At 35.0% G+C, this 19,458-nt stretch overlaps 1 protein-coding gene across 2 annotated transcripts in view; it reads right to left on the reverse strand.

Moving 5' to 3' along the window:
* Positions 1–19,458, reverse strand: part of SNX13 (sorting nexin 13) — a 65,823-nt gene that overhangs the window by 31,182 nt on the left and 15,183 nt on the right. For both annotated transcript variants that reach the window (XM_033063685.2, XM_033063677.2), the window contains exons 2-7: positions 12,787–12,893; positions 8,790–8,892; positions 3,772–3,861; positions 3,231–3,352; positions 693–814; positions 445–546 (exon numbers count right to left, since the gene is read on the reverse strand). In XM_033063685.2, the coding sequence (XP_032919576.1) occupies positions 445–546; positions 693–814; positions 3,231–3,352; positions 3,772–3,861; positions 8,790–8,892; positions 12,787–12,893 (646 nt within the window). The remainder of the gene's footprint in view (positions 1–444; positions 547–692; positions 815–3,230; positions 3,353–3,771; positions 3,862–8,789; positions 8,893–12,786; positions 12,894–19,458) is intronic.

Here is a 19,458-nt window from a genome sequence, read left to right on the forward strand (position 1 = left end):
CAAAAGCCAAATTGCAAGATTAAAAACAACCTAACTCTAATTCATTTTTCTTACTTAACATATATAGCTTTGTTTCCTGTCCTTCAACACTTTGCCTAAAATTATAGCATTTTTTGAAGGAAGACTAAAGAATTGTGATAAGGAAAGTACATCTAACGGAAAGCAGTAAGAATCTGCAAAACCATCCCCTTCTTACCAGGAAAAAATATTTTTATCTTAAAATTCTTCCAGTGAAAGGAGGAAGACTTACATATGTACATGCTTCATTTTAGTTATAGCATTAATATCTATAAACTAGAGGAAATATAAACATCTGGCAGATAAACATACTTTGAAAGTCATATGCTAAGATCTTCATGCATTTCATATTGTGAACATAATTGTTAGTATTTCAATCTAGTCTCCTGCACTAAAATATTTACTCAGAAGAAAATATTGAGACACCTTCTTCATCTTTGGGAGAAGTGCAAACTAGATCACGACAGACTTCTTTTTCCATTTCAACTTCAACCTCAAAGAATGTATCTACAAGTTCCTCAGCTTGATCTATGCAAAAGAAAAAAAAAAACAAACACATGTTTTTGTCAAGACTAGAAACTTGAGAGTGAACTTGAATTATAAAATAAAGCTATATTTTACACACATAAGACACCAGCCTACTCAGACTCAAATAAAAAAGTACTTCACATTACCTTTCATCTGATTGCCTTTCTCTGCTATCCTTTGCTGAGCTTTTCTGAAAACTCGAAGATGAGTGCCAAAGTCATCAACAAGTCGTGTAGTGAAATAAGGCTGCCAGTCTGTTTCCTTTGACCTGTAAGTAAAGGACATCATGAAAATTAATTCTTTTATTGTGAACACAAAGAACAATAATAAATTCCTACTTCTCTTTCCTTCCTGCCAAGAACCACACTGATAGTAAACATGGAAAAGCAAAGAAATAAATCAGTCTCCTAATTGCCTATCCACTGAAAACCCAAATATTGTAAAATACCACTCTTGCACGACATTAATATTTATGTTTTATTTAGCTGAAAGCCCACATTTGCATTTAGAATAGTGTTCTGATTTGTGACACTGTCAAACATCTGTGAGAACTCCTGGTATAAACAGTTCACAACATAAAACTAAAATACTCTCCAGGTCTTTTGTCTTTTTCAGGCATACTTTTTACCACTTTGAAAGATATCTAATCAAAATAATTTTCTTCTGAATTTGCAGAATATGCACCAGTGAGAAAACACACACTTCACTTGAAACTAAACACAACCTAATATTATCAACAATTGATCCTACAGCTTATATGAGGTACTTAGCATACACTTCCAACAACACACATATGTTTAGATCAGAAAATAGTCACTGTTAGATTTACATAAAACTATTTCCTCAGTGGTGCGAAAAGGATAGAGGTATTTTTATGATATCTGTGCCTTACTAGGCAACTTAAAAATGTGATTGTGCATTATAAGTTTAATGAACCTTCATGCTAGTAATAGCTCTTACACCACACTAAGTATTTTATTACCTCAACTCTCTCAAGATGCCCACTTTGTTATAGCAGGAATCCTTCTACCAAACTTCCTTACCAGCTCTTTCTTTTCTCAAGGAGTGAGAAAGACATAAGGAACTCTGGAAGAAAGGGAAGGCTACTGCAAAATCTAGACATGTAAATATGAAGCAGAGCTGTCCCAAAGGGCCATTGATCAAACAATCCAGATCCCTCATCTGCACAAGACAGAACTTCACAAAACCTCTGGGTGGCAGCCTTACCCCAGGCTCCTAAAGCTGCAGCTCTCAGGGAATACAAAATTCCCACTGTATTCATACTCTCCAGAAGCTGACAGGCTGTATGAAACTATAGGTGACAATACTAACCTAAACTGCTTCAGCTATATTGCAACTACAGGCATTATAAATGCATACACTACATCATTTTTTCTGCAGAAGAAGAACTGCAGCAGGCCTGAGAAATTGATTTGCTTTCTACAGCAGAACACAACTGCGCAAGACCAGTTCCTATTTTTGAAGAGCTGTAGTACTGTAGGAAAGAAAAATAAACTTTCAAGAATTTGACCTACTTTGACACAAACTCAGTGCTCGACACTGTCCAATGAAGTAACTCTGCCACAAATAAAAACACTGAAGCTGGGTAGTCAGGTCCATTTCATGCAACCATAAGTCTGGTTGCTGCAACAGTTTATTTAGCACAGTTTTCACCATTTCAATTCTGTTTCCTAGGATTTTCACTCTTTTACTATACTATATTATATATTGTATACTATATTTATAATTAATATTATATTATAATTAATTTTTCCTAGTATTAAACCCAGCTCTCTATCTTTGATCCTCACTGTCAGAAAAGTACACAGAAAACCAACATTTTCAAGTCAACAGAGGGAAGGGAAAACACTTCAAAATTGCTAAGAAGTTACTTATATTTAGGTGACCCACAACGTTTTCTGCAGAGAAAGTAAGCAACAATAAGCACAGTGGGATGAATACCTGAAATAAAAATCTAATAAACAAGTAAATGGATATAAAGATACATGGTACTCGGGCTGAGAAATCAGCCATCCTAAAGAAGTGAATTTCCCAGACAGGCTGCTTAATCAAGTAGAAGAAAGTCAAGGAACAGCAGTAGAAATAAGAGGTAATTAACAAACTACCCATTTGTTCTCAATCAATCCTGTTTTTAAAAAAAAGGTTTGTATATATGACATTCTATTTAACTCCCCAGACTACTATTCTTTTTAAAATATCCATTGTTTTTACATACGGAAGAGCCATACCACTGCTAAAAATCATCTAAGGTGATACATATGTTGAATTCAGACTTTTGGACTGAATTCAGACTTAATTCAGGAGTGGTCCTACTCTTAGCATGAAAAAGACCCAAAAACAAAGACGTAATGGTTCACAAACTTAAGGTTTAAGCTGTAAAAAAGTACAAAGAAACCAAAAAACCAAACAAAAACATTCAGTGATTTTAGACATTAATCTAAATTTTGAAATGGCCATTTTCCAAAAGATCATGACTTCAAACACCATCATCGCCCTTATTTCCCTAGGGGATCAGCAAAAGACAGTATTTCTTATATTGTAATCCTAAATTTCTATATGATCTTTCTGTAAAATGCACTGAACTATGCCAGTAGAAAAACCTAATCACTTATCTACTACCATACAAACCACAGCATATTGATGTAAACAAAAACAAACCTTACCTGGCAGAAAACTGAACAAGTGCATACTGAAGAGCCTGCCTAATTTCCAGAAGAAAGGATTCATCATCACTTAGTGTATAATACCAATACTGCACATAGTCTCTCAGGGAAAACTGGATTACCTGAAATTGGAAAGAAAAGAAAAGAAAAAGAACTAATGAAAAAGGACAAAAAAAATACAGCAGTTTTTTGTGCCTGATAACACAATAGCAGTTATCCTAAAAGGTTACCAGAGTGAACAATATTCCTCTGCCATTATGAAACTGGGAATGAAACAATAAAATTCCCACACAGAAACTACTTTTTCAGTCTGGTTTGCACACACTGTTTTTAGCACCACTACACCGAGAAAATAAAACAGAACGAAAACATACTCAAATATTGCCCAATGTCCTGGCTCATCACCCATGGTTTTTTCATTTATCACTTTCATATGTGGTAAAATTTTGAAATTCTATTTGTCACTCAACTACTTCTTTATTACATAGTCAATACTTGCAAAAAAATAGAAGTAGGTTAAATAGTCCTGGTTAGAACTTACCTGTTGCAAAGGCTCATCAATTATGTTTGCACCTGTCAGTCTTCTATCAATCTTAATAGGTCTGGTTTCACGTTTCATTTCTTCTATGCACTTGAAAGAGATTGGGAAATGTAACTTTGCAGGGTTTAGTTCTAATTAAAACACAGTTCTACTGCTTATGATACATATGTATATTTCCAGCAATGACTTCATAAATTTTCTATATTACTATGTTTTCTATATTATCCTAATTTATAATAATATAAATTATAAGTGGAGAGAAGAATAAGTGGATGGAAGATATAATCAAAGAATCACAGAACTACTTGGGTTGGAAGGTCTGGTTCAACCCCCTTGCAATGAGCAGGTACATCCAGAACTGTATCAGGTTACTCAGAGCCCTATTCAACCTGACCTGGAATGTTTCCAGGGGTGGGGCATCCAGCACCTCTCTGGGCAACAATATTTTCTGTAGTTTTCTCTATATAGTACATAATGATGAGGAACCCCTGGAAACCTACTTCTTGCTTAATATAAAGGAGTAAGTGTTTGTAACTACTAAATCAGAAAGAAATAAAACTCAAATACTTAGAAAAGGAGGGGAGGGGGAGACACAACAACAGCACAAGGTAGTTTTTGTGAAAGACTTCAGCTCCCCTTTTGTTTGTGAACTTGACTGTGCAATCTCAGTTGGGTTTTTGGTTTCTTTATCCACCTCAGTTTATTCCGTATGTCAGAAGAGAAATTACTTTTTTGTACCATTGCTACTCAATGGATGAGCCTTTAGAAAGCAGTTGATGAGGAGGGAAAGAAATTACTTTATAGAAGGATTTGCGATTCAAAGCAGTGAACTCCAAGAATGATCTCATTGGAGCTGACTTTTGGCAAGTGACATACTGAAAAAGAACTCCCTTTATCAGTGATTCTCTCAAGTGGGCTAATGCAGAGTCTTTCAAGAAAATTTTGATGAAATTGGCAATAAACTGCTCAATTTTCACAGAAATAACAACCCAAGAACTTACACTATTGCTCAAATAAACCAGTAATCTCTTTGATCTAGAAAGTTTTACTATATTGGGGAAAAAAAATAAAAACAAACAACTGCCAAAACCTTAAATGAAGGAACTAAAGGAAGGAATTAAAATTAAGGAATAAACCATATATCAAAGGTTTTTATCCTATGTGACTTGCCTGAAGTATCTCACATTCAAATCAGCTAACAGTGAATGGCAGTGAAATACCTGAGGCAAGAAAAAAAATCATCCTCCTATTTAAGCAACCCTGTATCACAACACAGAAATACTTTGTTGCAAAATTCTGTATATATTTTAACATTCAAGACAAGGGAACTTACAATGCTACTTTAAGACAAATAAGACTGGGTCACATTTAAACAATTAGCATATTCCACCTATAGACTAATGAATTTGCAAAGTATTTTTGTGTTGATTGTGTTAAAAACAGCAAAATTATACAGAACCAAATAACTAACCATTTTTACTAAGCACAGCATAGGAAAAAATTACCAGACAAAACTGTCAAAATAATTTTGAAGGACTGCATGCATAAAACCACATTTGGAAAACAGAAAGGAAAATGCAGCAGCAAAAAAAGCAGCAGGAACAAGAAAGAGAGGGACACAGAGAATACGCAAGATTGCTTGGTAAAAATTTGAATGATCATGTGCTCACAGGATCCAGGTTTTGACCTGGATTTCAGGAATTAATCTTGTCCAACCTTCTGCTCAAAGCAAAGCTAACTACAAGGTCAGACCATTTTTTCTTATTCTTTATCTCCAGTGAAATCTTTACGTGCCTGCAGTATAATTTAATTTGGTTTTGATATGTCTGAAGACATCTAAAATTTAGAGTATGTGCTTTTATTTCATTATTGGTACAACAGCTGACTGTAGTCTCACCTGGAAAGCATTGTCGGTTTTACTTCTGCCTTCCAGACACTGACACAGAAGGCAGACTTAAAGGAAGGACCCAACTCACATGACAACTGTCCCCTTTGACTGTCACTTCACTTACAATTAGTCTGATGCACTCTACCATTATTAAATCACTGGTTAGGAAAAATGGGTATTGCTTGTTATTATTACATTTGACATCACCTTGCTCTATTTTAAGCAGGGTGGAAGCACCAGGGAGGAATGCAAGACACAGACTCCACAAAGTGAGATGCAGCACAAACAAATCCAGGCTCTGTAAGCATCTAAATGCAATTACTGAGTTATCTCAGACCTTCGTTTCACTGCACTAATGGGTATTTTTGAAGGCCTCTTTTGAAACTGTTAGGTAACTATTAGGTCAAATATGAAATATGCTTCATTTAGACTGCTACTATTTCCTCAGTTGCAGTTACAGGGCTTCATGAGAGGACAAGACACAGGGTATTTACACATCTGCCTCAAATCCGTGACATAGAATAAGACCCACTGACTTAAAGAGACTCAGAGACTATTCAGGGGTGCAACATGCAACTACTGCTTGTAAGTTATCACTGTTTTCTTACTATATTTTGGCAATATTGTACCCAGCCTACAAAAACTCTTTGTCTTTTGGGTGAAGCTTAGTGACACCAACTATGATAACCAAACATTTCACACTTCTGTTGAAGTTGGAGTGAAACTGTAATTTCCAACTGAAAGTAGCATTTAAGTTAACAATTCAGAAGCCTCTAAACTTATCTTTCATTCAACATTGTTTTATCTCATGCTGCCCTGTGTGTATGTAAACAAACAAACAAAAAAATTGCAGAAAGGCATAAAAGGTATACAATCTTCCATCAAAGGTACCTTAAGTATTCTCCTTAACGTGAGGTATTCATTATATATTTGCTAATAAGTATAATCTGCAGCAATCAAGGACACTTATCAGCATCAAATCTGGTGTCGTAATGTATGTTTGCAATGTACATTCTACACATTACATCCAGCCACAACTTTGATGCTCTGTATTATAAATTATTTCTATAAAATCAAGTATTTGAACATTTGTGTTAGCCTAAAGAAATCTCTAAGTTCCAAAAATACCCCAAAACTATCAATAAAACTCTGATGAAAAGTACATCTTATGAAGAACCAATATCACCAGATTATTCTTCAGACTACCACAAGATAATTTAATTATCAGGTAAATTCAGCTTATACTTGGTTCATGGAAAAAGTATAATCTATGCACACCAGCCATTAGAAAGCATATCCATTGCTCAAGACTACTTAGGCCAAAATTATTTTAAACACAAAAATAATTCAAGTTAAAAATATTATCTTCCATATAAGTCAGCAGAAATTTAATACAGAAATAACAAATTGGAATAACAAGCAAACAACACGTTTGGTTTTAGTTGGGACTCATCTCTACTTCACTACTACTGAAAAGCTCACCTACACTTGTTAACACTACTTTAATGCAGTGGTAAATGAGAAAACACTATTGTAGAAGACAAACAGATTTTATTTGGTGAGCAGCTTCAAATAGCATTTCATAAGTCAGCCAAAAACAAATACCTTCATATTACAAAACTTAAACCCAGAGATTAGTCGAGACAAGTCAGTTGAGGAAAGTGCTGTGTCAACAGTCCATACTTAAATCTACTGGTCTAAAGATGTTAAACTACTGAATTTGCGAAGATTACACAAAAAACTCCACAAGATTTTATTCTTTTATAAACCAGAGCATACATGCATACTGAACCCAAGAAAGTAACATTAACATTAAAAAAAGTTACAGCACATACAGGAAATTTAAAGAATAGAAAAACTTGTCTAAATCTGCTCTCAAAACACAGGATATTAAGGAACACTCCACAACCTATATAAAAGAAGCACTAAAGTCTATATAACACCAAGAATTTAAGCCATCCAAAATGAGATTTCATTAACAGAACAGAAACATTAGCTGACTGCTGACTTTTCCTTTTTCAGTCTTAACCTTTGTACTTTTCATCTGGAACAGTGACCTTACTTTAGAGTTTAGGGTATACTTTCAGATTTATTTTAAAATATTCAAAGACTTAAGTGAACAAGCCACTTACCAACAAGCAATGAACAAGTCACAGAAAAAGTCCTCTGACTAGAAAACATACTGCTGAATCCCAAGGTAAATTTCTATGTGCTACTGATAGTTCTATCCCCCTTTGATAGACAACATGAAATGTAGTGAACTGACAGCTAAGAAAGAACAGGATGCTTCAGTTATTAAATTAAACATAACTAGCAATCTTTGGGATGAAGTGTTTATTTTGATGAGTGCAAATGGATTATGCCAAGATATATCTAAACTTCTGAGCTAACAAGATCATTGGTTCATAAACCAGGAATTCCTAGAAATTCTACTTCTTGGCTATTAACAACTTTTTCTGTACTAAACAGATGCAGATTTAGCCAGTTAAGAACCCTGAACTTAAGTGCATTAACAAAAATTATGTGTCTGTTAGGTATTCAGAAAAAAAAAAAAAAGCTGGAAAGTGGATTCCAATGCTGCTCTGTGTTCTTCTATGCCTTTCCAGAATTTTTGCTTGGTCTTGAAGAGAGCCAAAGATAAACACTACATCTTTGAAGTACTGCAAATCTAGACTTTGTAACAGGTTGACTTTCTTAGTTGGGCAGGCAACTTTTTGACCACAATCAAAAGTGGAGAGACTACAGATCCAGTGATGGAGGACACCTAAATAGTTGTGACAATCTTGTACATAAAAACAAGAAAGAGGTATCCCCAAAAACAAACCAAGACACACAAGTAGTCTAGAAAGGAATGGTTCAGTAATTTTCTCACGGTATTAGCCACTGATATCATACTTATTTCTCACAATAAAGAAACAATGCTTTAATCAAACTTTCCACAACCTATTAAAAAACCTATATTTCATAAAGGAAAAATATTGCATTTCACTTACACATTGAAGCTGACTCAAAAAATAAAAGCAGGTTCTTTTATCTTGAGAAATGGGCACAATTCTTACATTAAAACTGATTATTTCTAACCAAGTTATAAAATCTGATCTAGAAGTTAAGACTGGAAAACTTTCCTTACCTTAGGGATCCCAACCGATGTACAAGGGAGAAACGAATGCTCACACTGCTCAAGGTATTTTTCTGAATTGCTTTTTCCAAATAAAAGAGTAACCACAAAACCCCTAAAACGGAAAAAGAAATACCACGTACAACAACAGCCACATTTTCTCACCTCAAGAAAATATTTAACAGCAAGTTATAAAATGACAACACATGACAGTCCTCACTGTTTACTCTCGTGCTTTTTCACATTGTAACATGCTGCTCAAAATAACTGACACAACCCGGAGTATGAAGTTTCCCAGTCTTGTATTGTCTGCCTTGATATATTCTTACCATACAGAAGATTTATATAGCATTGTCTATGCTACAGTGTGCCTGTTGTGATGGCACACTGCCTTGTGCTCACAAATATTACCACTTGGGAAGAGGGGTACATACAGAAATTGCTTGGGTTGCATTTATATGGAGAGTCTCCAACACCACGAAGAAATAAACCCTGTAGACTGCTCCACTGTGGTGTAAGCCACAAAATCACAGTCCAGGAATAAACTGATGCAGCAAGCATAACTAACTGCTGCATATGTTTAGACATTGTGCTTACCCTTGCTAGAACAGCAAGAATTTATTTACAGCTTATGATACTAATGCACAAAACCACATGAACATCTAGCAGGTTTTACTAAGAAATAGATGAAAACCTACTGTCTGCTCCAATTCTAGCATAAGCAGAGCATGTGGCCTTTGAAATATTAAGCAAAGACAAAAAGAAAATAGATCAGCCTTGGGATGGCTAAACACACACAGCTTTTTACACAAATTTCAAAGCATTCAATTTAAAGGCCAGTTGACCAGCATTTATGACCACAGGAACTCACAAAACTATTCCAGGTTTGAAATGTGCTGAAGTAATATGTTCTTTTATTATAGATAGCTGTTGACACATGATACTTTCATTTATCAGATTAGAGAAAAAAATCCTATCCAAGCTAAAATATGTAATTTAAAAGTTTTAATCCCCAAAATTAAAAAAATTCTTCAAAAGAACCCCAGAGGCCCAGTAATTCAGAAGCTGTCAGGGTTAATTCCATGAAAGAGGGGGGGAAAAAAACCCCAAAAAACCCCTACACAAATTCATCAAGAGGATTTCCAATATATTAACGAGAAATCATATTAGTCTTCTCTAAATGGATGGAGTAGAAAAAGGAAAAGGTTGTCTTTTGCTTCATTTTTCAAAAACTCTTCCCAAGATTACTGGATGGTCAGCTTTTTCAAGGGCAGATTAACATCAGAACAAAGGTAAAAGATAGAAAAATGAAGATCACAGATTTATCACTTTCCCCTCAAGTCTGAAATGTAACAGTCTCAGCTGAATGCTTTGTCAAAGTCAAAAAGCAGCTACAGAACCATTCCTGATTTGTCAGCAGTTACAATCATTAATGGAGCCCAACAGTTACATACATATGGATGTGACTGAGTACCAATAATTATGGGATTTGATGACAGAAACAATTCTTTTAAATAGCAAAGCAATTGATGATCCAAGAAATTTCATTTTTTCTATTTGGCAAAACCACAATTCACATCATTTTTATTTCACTTCCTTAAGGCTGAAAGAGGGAAGGAAAGAGAATAACATAAGAAACACTCTTAGTAGGATGGTAACAGACAGGCTCAGCACTCAGGTAAAGGGCCTACACTAGTACTTGAAGGAGAGAAAAAAAAAAATACCACCCTGTAATATTCTACACAGGTTAAGTAAGCGGTATCTATCTTTAGCCTCCTCCTTTTGAGCTCTGTTGTCTAAGTGAATGAGTTACCAGATCCTGAATGGAAAAAGGCTATCATTTTATAAACCAGTCTTAAAACAAAACAAAATAAAATAAAGAGAAATTGTGATTTTGAACTTTTATTCAGATATACAAATAGTTTCAGTATTCTTTCATGTACACCAAAAAACAATAGGTACATTTACTACAACCATCTGTGCAGAGTTGAGTGCAAATCAAAAAGAAATAATTAGCACATAATTGGAGTTAAACAGTATAAACAGATTGATTACATTGACACAGATATGGCATCACCATTGTCTTCCCGCACAGCTCACTGATGTATTATTTAAATGGTTAGGTCAATACTAAGAGTGCAACCAGTTGTGATTCAGCATTTTCTTTTGCAAAATGGGACAGAAGTTGGACTCCTGGCTAGTGGAAGTCAGAAACCTTTGACACAGGCCACTTCTTTTTTGAACAAAATATAAAGACCTAAAAAACTGTGTGACGAATTGGATAAGAACACCAAGTTTCAACAAAAAATTCAACCACAAAAACCCATGTCCAAAATTGCTCTTTTGGTCCAGAGAAGGGTACAGTAAATATTACGGACACCACTAAAATCATGAGCCAAAACGAAATTTTTGGTTTTTAAATTTGTATATATGATGTTATGACATATAATTGCTAATCATAAGTGCAGAAGTTACTTCATAACAATTTCTGTTTGTTTCTAACAGAAGCATGACCAAGCATTTTGTGAAACTTTGAAGGAATTAATTAAAAAAGAAAAAAATAAAAAAGCAGGCAAGAGTAATTTAGATATAAACCCATTTGACCTAGTTAGCATTCACAGTTCTGTGAGTTGAATGTTAAAGTGTGCCACTCTGAAAAAGATTAACAGGGTAAAAAAAGGGCCAGATCACAGCCATAGCCAAGATGTATATGTTAAAGTAATGAAGTGATGACATTCTTCTGCAAGGGCTGAGACTGCACATCTATATATGTAAGTAAACACTCTGCTCTAACAGATACACTACCACTAGATGAATTTATCCTTTACAAGATCAATGTTTACTGACTAGCTACAAAAATGAATCAAAGCAGCACAATAACCACAGCAAAGAGATATGAGAGTTGACTTGAGAATGAATGAGCTCAAGCACCACATGCAGTTTAATGGTGCCAAACTGTAGTTGACTTCAGACATGTTCTGAGACCCTACTTTGACTGTTAGCTTTGAAAAGCCAAACAACTGAAACTGTGCAAGAATGAAGGATAAGGTATTAAGAAATATTATATATTATTATATTACATATTATTTTCCATATTATTTTCCATACTGCAAGTAGTTAGTAAGGAAGTGGTAAGGTAGAACAGCAAGAAGATGTACTCTTGCCCTTAGGATGAACTCTGACTTTTGCCCTGGACAAACAGATAGCAAAATATGCCAACCATACCTGTATCAAGACTTAACAAGACAAATGCATTTACTTCAAGTTAGTTTTAATTAAATTGCTTTTCTAACAAACTGACTATTCTGATTTCTCAGAGATGAAATACCAAGCCTAATACAGTTGAAACCCAAGCGTAGAAATTCTAGTTCTAGCTACTAAACTCAAATACATTTTGGATTAAATATACAGGAATATACATACATTCTGTACGGTAACAAACAAGAAGGTAAAAAGAATATCCCACTATGACATTCTAACTGGCCATTGAAAATGTTTTAATGGTTACAAGGTAAGCATCATAATATACAATGTAATAATGGTGCTAAACTTCACCTGTTTGCTCCCTTCCTGCCTATATAGATAGGAAACATATGAAAAGCCTACAGTTGCTGAACTGATCTATTTGTTCAAGGTGCAGCATTATTTCCACACGCCCAGGACAATATCCACTCCCACAAATCAAGTGCCTTAGATAGGAAAATGAGACTGTGATAGAAAAGGAAATCTAAGCACTTAGAAGTACCTGGGAAAAGAACTGACACTAATAAAAAGTATGAACTGAAATTACCACTCTTTTTATGTGAGCATTTATGTGAGTCCTCTAGCATCCACTAAAAACAGCTAAATTGAGATTTCAATTACACAAATTTTGCTCATAAAGAGGTGCTCAAATGTGGAAATATTAATTACATAAAGTCACTTCAGATTATCAGAGCAAGCTCTTTGTTTATACACCCATTAAAATTTTACTTTCACAGCAAGTTAAACAAAACAGTAATATACTTACCCACCCACAAAGCAGAGGATATAAAATGCAAAGTAAAATATAGCGAAGGGTCCAAAAGTTGCTAGAAAAAGCACAAGACTTCCCCATCCCCATATGGAAAGACTGGTCTGTAAACAAGAACATACAGAACAGGAATAATTAGCATTATACATTCATACAACTTTCAGTCTCCAGAGTAATACTTGTAGTGTCAATAATATTTGATACATTTTAACCAGATATAAGTTCTGCTTGATGAAATAAAAATTACATACTTTTCTTTTTAAGAGTATATTGCTATCAAATATGTCCCCCATTATCCTGTGGGCCAGTAACCCAGTTCAATCAACATTAGAACATTTTTCTTTCAAATACTGTTCCTCATCTCTCACTTCAGATAAAACGATCATCCTCTAAAGTGCCACTTTTTTTTTTCTATTCTCCTTTTGTGCAATTTTGTTTCTTGAGGTCCCTTCCTCCTCACCTCTTCCCCCATCCCTACCCTGTGCAAAATTCTCCACCATCTCCTAGGAAAAAGTAGGTTCCATGATAGAATAGGAAGAGACAATATAGCCTTGTTTTACACATCTAAACATGTTATTTCCTACAACCAAGCAATGATGTTTCTTCCCTAGATCAAAGGAGGTGCAAGACTAAAAAGATGTCCTTTTCTCTAGTCAAGTCACAGGCAGGTCAACAGGTGCACCAAATAATTGGCACAAGTATACTTTTACTCCTCCACATAAATAAAAGGGTGGGAAACTTCAGAAACTGATACTTGGGCAGCGGCAGGGAGGCAATGGTTGTTTGAAAAGCCCATTATGAAATTAAAGTCAGTCACAAGAGCATGTGGGGCTGGTGGGATTTTGAGGGTTGATGTCTGGCATAAAAGTAGCTGGCGAAACTCCACCTGCACTGGCAGCCACCAGGAGTACAAAAAAAGCAGCAAGATACATACTTGATCTATCTATATAGACAGATGTGCGCCTGTACATACCTGGACATACATACATGGTAATCTAAAAAAGCAAGGCAGGGAACCCCTGACTGATCTGAGCTACAATACATTTTAGACCATCACAATGCTGCAATGCAGTCCACAAAGTTTATATAAATCTATTTCAATCTAGTCTCTAGTTCAATATGGAAAGCATGTTTCAGCCAAGTCCCAAGAGTGAGAAACACAATGATGACAAGTATTTATAGGCCACCCAAACTGTTCCAACTCTAAGGTTCTCAATTTTTTTTTTTTTGCTTGCTGCTGTTGTCTAATTTACGCCTTCCCTAACAGTGATCAAATGACACCCTGATGGGAACTCAGACAACTGTGTCAACAAGTAACACTAAGAAAGTATTTAAATAAACTTGTCTTGCAGTTTGACATTTAGAAAACAAACAGAGATTGAACACCAGATTTGCAGAGAGTCCTTTTTTAGCTTTTAATATGAAGGAGCTACAGCTCATTTCTCTCAAGGAACTATTTAGATTTCATCTTTTCATCTTAGGTATAGGATTTAAAAAAATCACCTTTTTCAAAAAAAGCTTTAAAAATCCTATAGACAAGGAAAAATAATATAAATTAAGACTCCCATATAAAGTAGCTTTGATTATTTTTTGGGAGCAAGATCAAAAAGCAAAAGTACAGCTCTGAAGACAGACTGTTTCACAGATCTAAACTGTAGTAATCAGAATTATCTAATTCTTCCTAGTTAAAAGTTTAATGGAACATTGAGATGAAATTCTATTTTCTTCCTAGTTGAAATTTCTTAGCAGGAGATACAAGTTGTACTGGCTTTGTTTTTAGTGTTTGAGGGTGGGAAAAATTAAACATACAAGTATGTAGATGAGTGTAATTAAAGTGCCACAATTTAAAAAAAATGCATTGCGAGTTATTCGATTCTCTTTAAGCTGAGGAATTGCTTTAATAGATAATATAAACCACAAAATCCACACAACTAAAATGCTGAATTGGCACTAATAAAATCACAACCAAGTAGATCTTGTTGTTTTGTTGACTCATAATAAGTAAATGCAGTAGATAATTGTGGTGTTCCGGTACATGAAGAAAGCCCACAAGAAAGACAAAACTATTCACAAGGGCATGTAGTAGCAGAACAAGGGGGAATGGCTTCAAACAGAGACTAAGTTTAGATTAGATATAAGGTGAGAGGGTGCTGAGGCACTGCAACAGGCTGCCCAGAGAAGCTGTGGATGCCCCAACCCTGGCAGTGTTCAAGGCCAGGCTGGTTGGGGCTTTGAGCAACCTGGTCTAGCAGAAAGTGTTCCTGCCCATTGCACAGGGGTTGAAACTAGATGATCTTCAAGGTCCTGCTGTCCAACTCAAACCATTCATAAACTCTTCAGAATACGGAAAGGAGAGACACATTAGTAAAAAAAAACAAAAAAACAAAACAAAAAAAAAAAACAAAAAAAAAAACCCCTGGCAAACACAACAATTAACTAAAACATGAGATCCCATTTACACACATTTCAATACAAAAAGACGATTCAGCATATTCCCACCCTCAGAAATACATTTTAAAACTTCTGCAGAGCACTACAAGCATGATGAGGAAGATATGCACACAGAAGATAGCATTTAATAATGGTCTTTTTATGTCAAAAACTCATTATGCTTAATCACATCATTCAAAAAAGTTTAAGTTCTAAATATGGGATAAGCACTCCAAATGACTTAATTAAACTAGATGGATGTATAGCCAGAGCTGGATGAATGCATAATTAACAAAGAAAGCTCTATAACTCTAATAAATAAAACAGTGACCTTTTGTCCTATGCTCCAGTTTTGCAATTTAGCATATGGGTACAGAGATTCAAATCTCATTTGGTATTTTAATAGGATTTCTTAAAAATTGTACTTGGTACACTGCAGGAAGCATAACAGATATTGGCCCAATTCTTGATTATTCTAAATGAGTGGTGTATAGTCTTATGGATTTTGAGACATTCAAAGGGATTAAATAATCAGGATGGTACCCTTTCTGCTGACTGCAAACAAAACCCTCTAACTCCACACACTTCTTGAAACAACTTCAGCAGTAAAACTCCTAGGGAAAAAAATGAAAACTTAAAGTTTTTTATACATAAAAACCAACTATTTTTAATAGAATGTCCAAACAAACACAAATAGACTATCCAGTTGATCAGTATGAAAATAGGTCAGGTATTTAAATTCAAGTCTCACAGCTTATTTCCAAATTTTATGTTAATTTTTTAGAAATTTACATATTTAGTGAAGCTCTGTTGGTCTTACTAAAGTTAGCTGCAGGGTGAATGTTTATCATTCAACACAAAGAACATACCAGTCTTCCAAAGAATTGGTGTAATTGCTGGTGTTTAAGTCACAGCTATCCAGACCCTTTAAAAGAAGCTGACCTGCCCTATATTGGCAGGGCAAACTTCCAAGCTGACCTGGCATAGTGCTGTTCACTGACTTTCAAGGAATTAGGGACAGTTATCTAAAGCCTGAAGAGATACATAGGCCTTAGTGTTGTGGTGGGATGGTTGGGTATATACTGTGTGCATACACATGGATAAAGGATGTTTATTCCATGTCAGCAGCTGTTCCACCTCAGTTTTTAGCCACTTTTGCTTACCACCACTACAGATACTCTATGTTTGTCTCACCATCATCACTTCTCAGTTTTCAACGATAAGATTTTGCAAAGACTTCTGCAGTATATTACTAAGGTCATATATACATATATAGTCGGTTAATGCACCATTGTGGTCACACATGGTAATTTTCTTTCCACAGTTGGAGTTGCTTCAGCAAAATAAAACTGCAGTTGAAGTACAGGGGTGTCTGGAAGTATAGAGGCGACTGTAAGGTCCAACAGTACATAGCAGAGGCTCATGAGATGTGAGAAGACACAAACAGGTGAATGTTCATATGTGCTTGATTCAGCTTCTACAGATAACAAAACTGCAACCTCAATGATACCTGTTTGGGGTTTTTTTTTACTAGGTTTTGTCCATTTTTCACACTGAATGGTTTTTCCACAGTATACAGCCAAGTATTAAAAGTAGTACACAAATAATTTGCTTTTTTATGCGTATTTGTTTTTTCTTTTTTTGGTTTCTGCCTCCTAATCAAGACAGCATTTTGATGATCTAAGCCGCATGCCATTATAGCTAGTAGTGCTGAGCTCAGACTATGTGACTTAACATGACCATTCACACAGAAGTTTCTAGAAATCCACAAGCCACAGCAATTTCTTTATCTTCCAGAAATAAACACAATTGTGTCTTACTAAAAAGTAACTTCAATAGATTTCTTATTTGCTAAATCCATCTGGCAATCTTTCAGACCTTTGTCTGACACCAATTTTTAAACAAGATCTTCCGTCTTGACACATCTTTCTCTAAAAAAGATTCACCAAGGTAGAGTAGGATTGTTGTTTGGATTTAAAGTAGCGCTGTCAATTTTAATTTGCAACTAGCAATAAGGTAATGTGTGTCTAGTTTAGGGCAAAACAAGTGTTACTCCACAAGTCCAGATGACAGGTTCTTCCTAGCCCCCTCTGCCACTGAACAGAGGACAAGTGTTTCCAGTCATTTGGCTCTGGTGCCACCACCCTCCTACTCCAGTGAGAAGCTCCTGCTCCGGGCACTTGCCTCTCTTCACAGTTCCCACACACTTTGGATGGGAATTGTGGTTTCAAGTTTGGAGACACAGTTGGAGAGGAAATAAAGAACACCCATATAGGAAGACAGGGCTCTGGAATCATCTGCTTGTCAATTTTGTTAAAGCTGCAGCAGAAGATGATTTAAGTCTCACAGTAGCATCCAAAAGACTTATACCACCTTGGAAGATTATACTTTGTGATTATTTTCACATTTAATGGTCACAACAGAATAATCTGAGCTTTGAAAGAACAGCAACATTTAAAAACAGAAAAATGTTTTCTTTGCTCACAATTCTTTTACTCTTGTTTATCAAATTAAATTTTTCCATTAATATTTTAAAAGTTACAGTAGCTGACTTGTTTCTCAGACACTGATAAACTATTCTTTGCCATTTGGGTAGTTGGTAGTTTAAATTATTAGGGGTTTTTTCTTTCAATGCCTCCTCTGGGCCAACATTAAAAAAATTGTCAGGGATTGCATTTACAGTAGATGTCAAGTTTAATTTTGTTAATTCCCCACATCTGCCTTTTAATTTGACTTCCATTTTGAGTGCAAATGGAATATGTTCACATATAAACCTTTCTATAATTAAGGTGAGTGTCACTTTTGTCAAGTGATTAAAAAGATTATTTTAGGTTTCAAATTACTGTCTGTTCACTAGCATGACAAGTAAAATTGGAAAGCTGTACGAACCAGAGTGCCAATTTCAGTGCAATGGGACTGTTATGTTACACTACTCAGAGAAATATTTAACAATTGTGAAATAAACCATTAACAACTTTCTAGTTACATTCTATCTGCCAAAGTTAAAGAAATCATCTGAAATACATGACAACAGGGTTTTTACTTCCACATATCATGATTTCCTAATAACACTAAAGGTCTCTTTTTAACCTCTTTCTTCTTATCCTTTTGCCCTTTTCCTTCCTTAGCCCAAAAAGGCAAAGGAAAAATAAAAACCACCCTAAACTCCACTCCTACTTCATATTATGGAAAAATAATTGTAATGAATCTACACCATAATTTACTGCAGTACTCCCATGGAAACTCATGAGATTGTAAAATATTTTAATTTTTTTTAATAGTCTATTTCGTTTTTATTGTTCCAAGTTTAGCTTTTTTCCCCAAAGAAAGCTTAAAACATATAAATATACACTAAAAATCTTTTAAATAAATAAGTGTAAATGTAATTACATTAAATAAATGTAATGTTAATTAATGTTACGAGTTAAGAAGTGTGGCCCATGAAGTTTTCTCCAGGTAAGTGTAGTATTCCCGCTGCTCCCTCCTGGTTACAGAGGCTGGAAACTCTGTTGCAAGCACGAGTCCATCTGTCTCCTGACTACCTCATGTCCTCTTCTTCCACTAATGCACTTTGCATGTCGAATGGCTTAATTACTTAACAGTTGCATTAATTTAAACACAATCACGTCTAACTGTTCTGAGTTTGCGTTTTCCCGCTGTTCCTCACACTGCATGAGGCAGCAAAGCTTTTGGGATCATTTTCCCCTACAGTTATACAAGGCAGTCTAACAGACCAGGCCCTAATGGACAGGTGACAATTTTTCATCTGTATTCACTATTACTGTGGTTTTGACTATTACTGAAACTCATTTTAAGAACTGCAAACATTAAAATACATGCTAACATTTTCTTAAAATATGTAACATTATAGTCTGTAACTAGAAAGATTAAAAGTTATTGTGCGCATTACTTTGATTTTACCATTTATCCAGAGAACAACAAATTCCCATATTAAAACTTTATTGTTTGCAATAATCAGGATATTACTATACTTGTAATATAATTAAAAATAAAAACATTATGTTCCATATTTTGACACAACCGGGTTTTATTTGCAAGAAAAAAAAACCAATTTTCTGATTAACACTTACAGTTCTGTAAGAAATGGCAAATATTTTCAGCATCAAACTTTCTTCTCAAGTGAACAGTCACAAGCCAAGATTATTTTTTCTTCATCTCTCACACCTGGCTTTGCCACCATTGCTAATCATTACATGAAATTAGGAAGCGAAATTTTTA

This window comes from Catharus ustulatus, chromosome 1 (genome assembly GCF_009819885.2).
Source record: "Catharus ustulatus isolate bCatUst1 chromosome 1, bCatUst1.pri.v2, whole genome shotgun sequence".
NCBI classification, from domain to species: domain Eukaryota; kingdom Metazoa; phylum Chordata; class Aves; order Passeriformes; family Turdidae; genus Catharus; species Catharus ustulatus.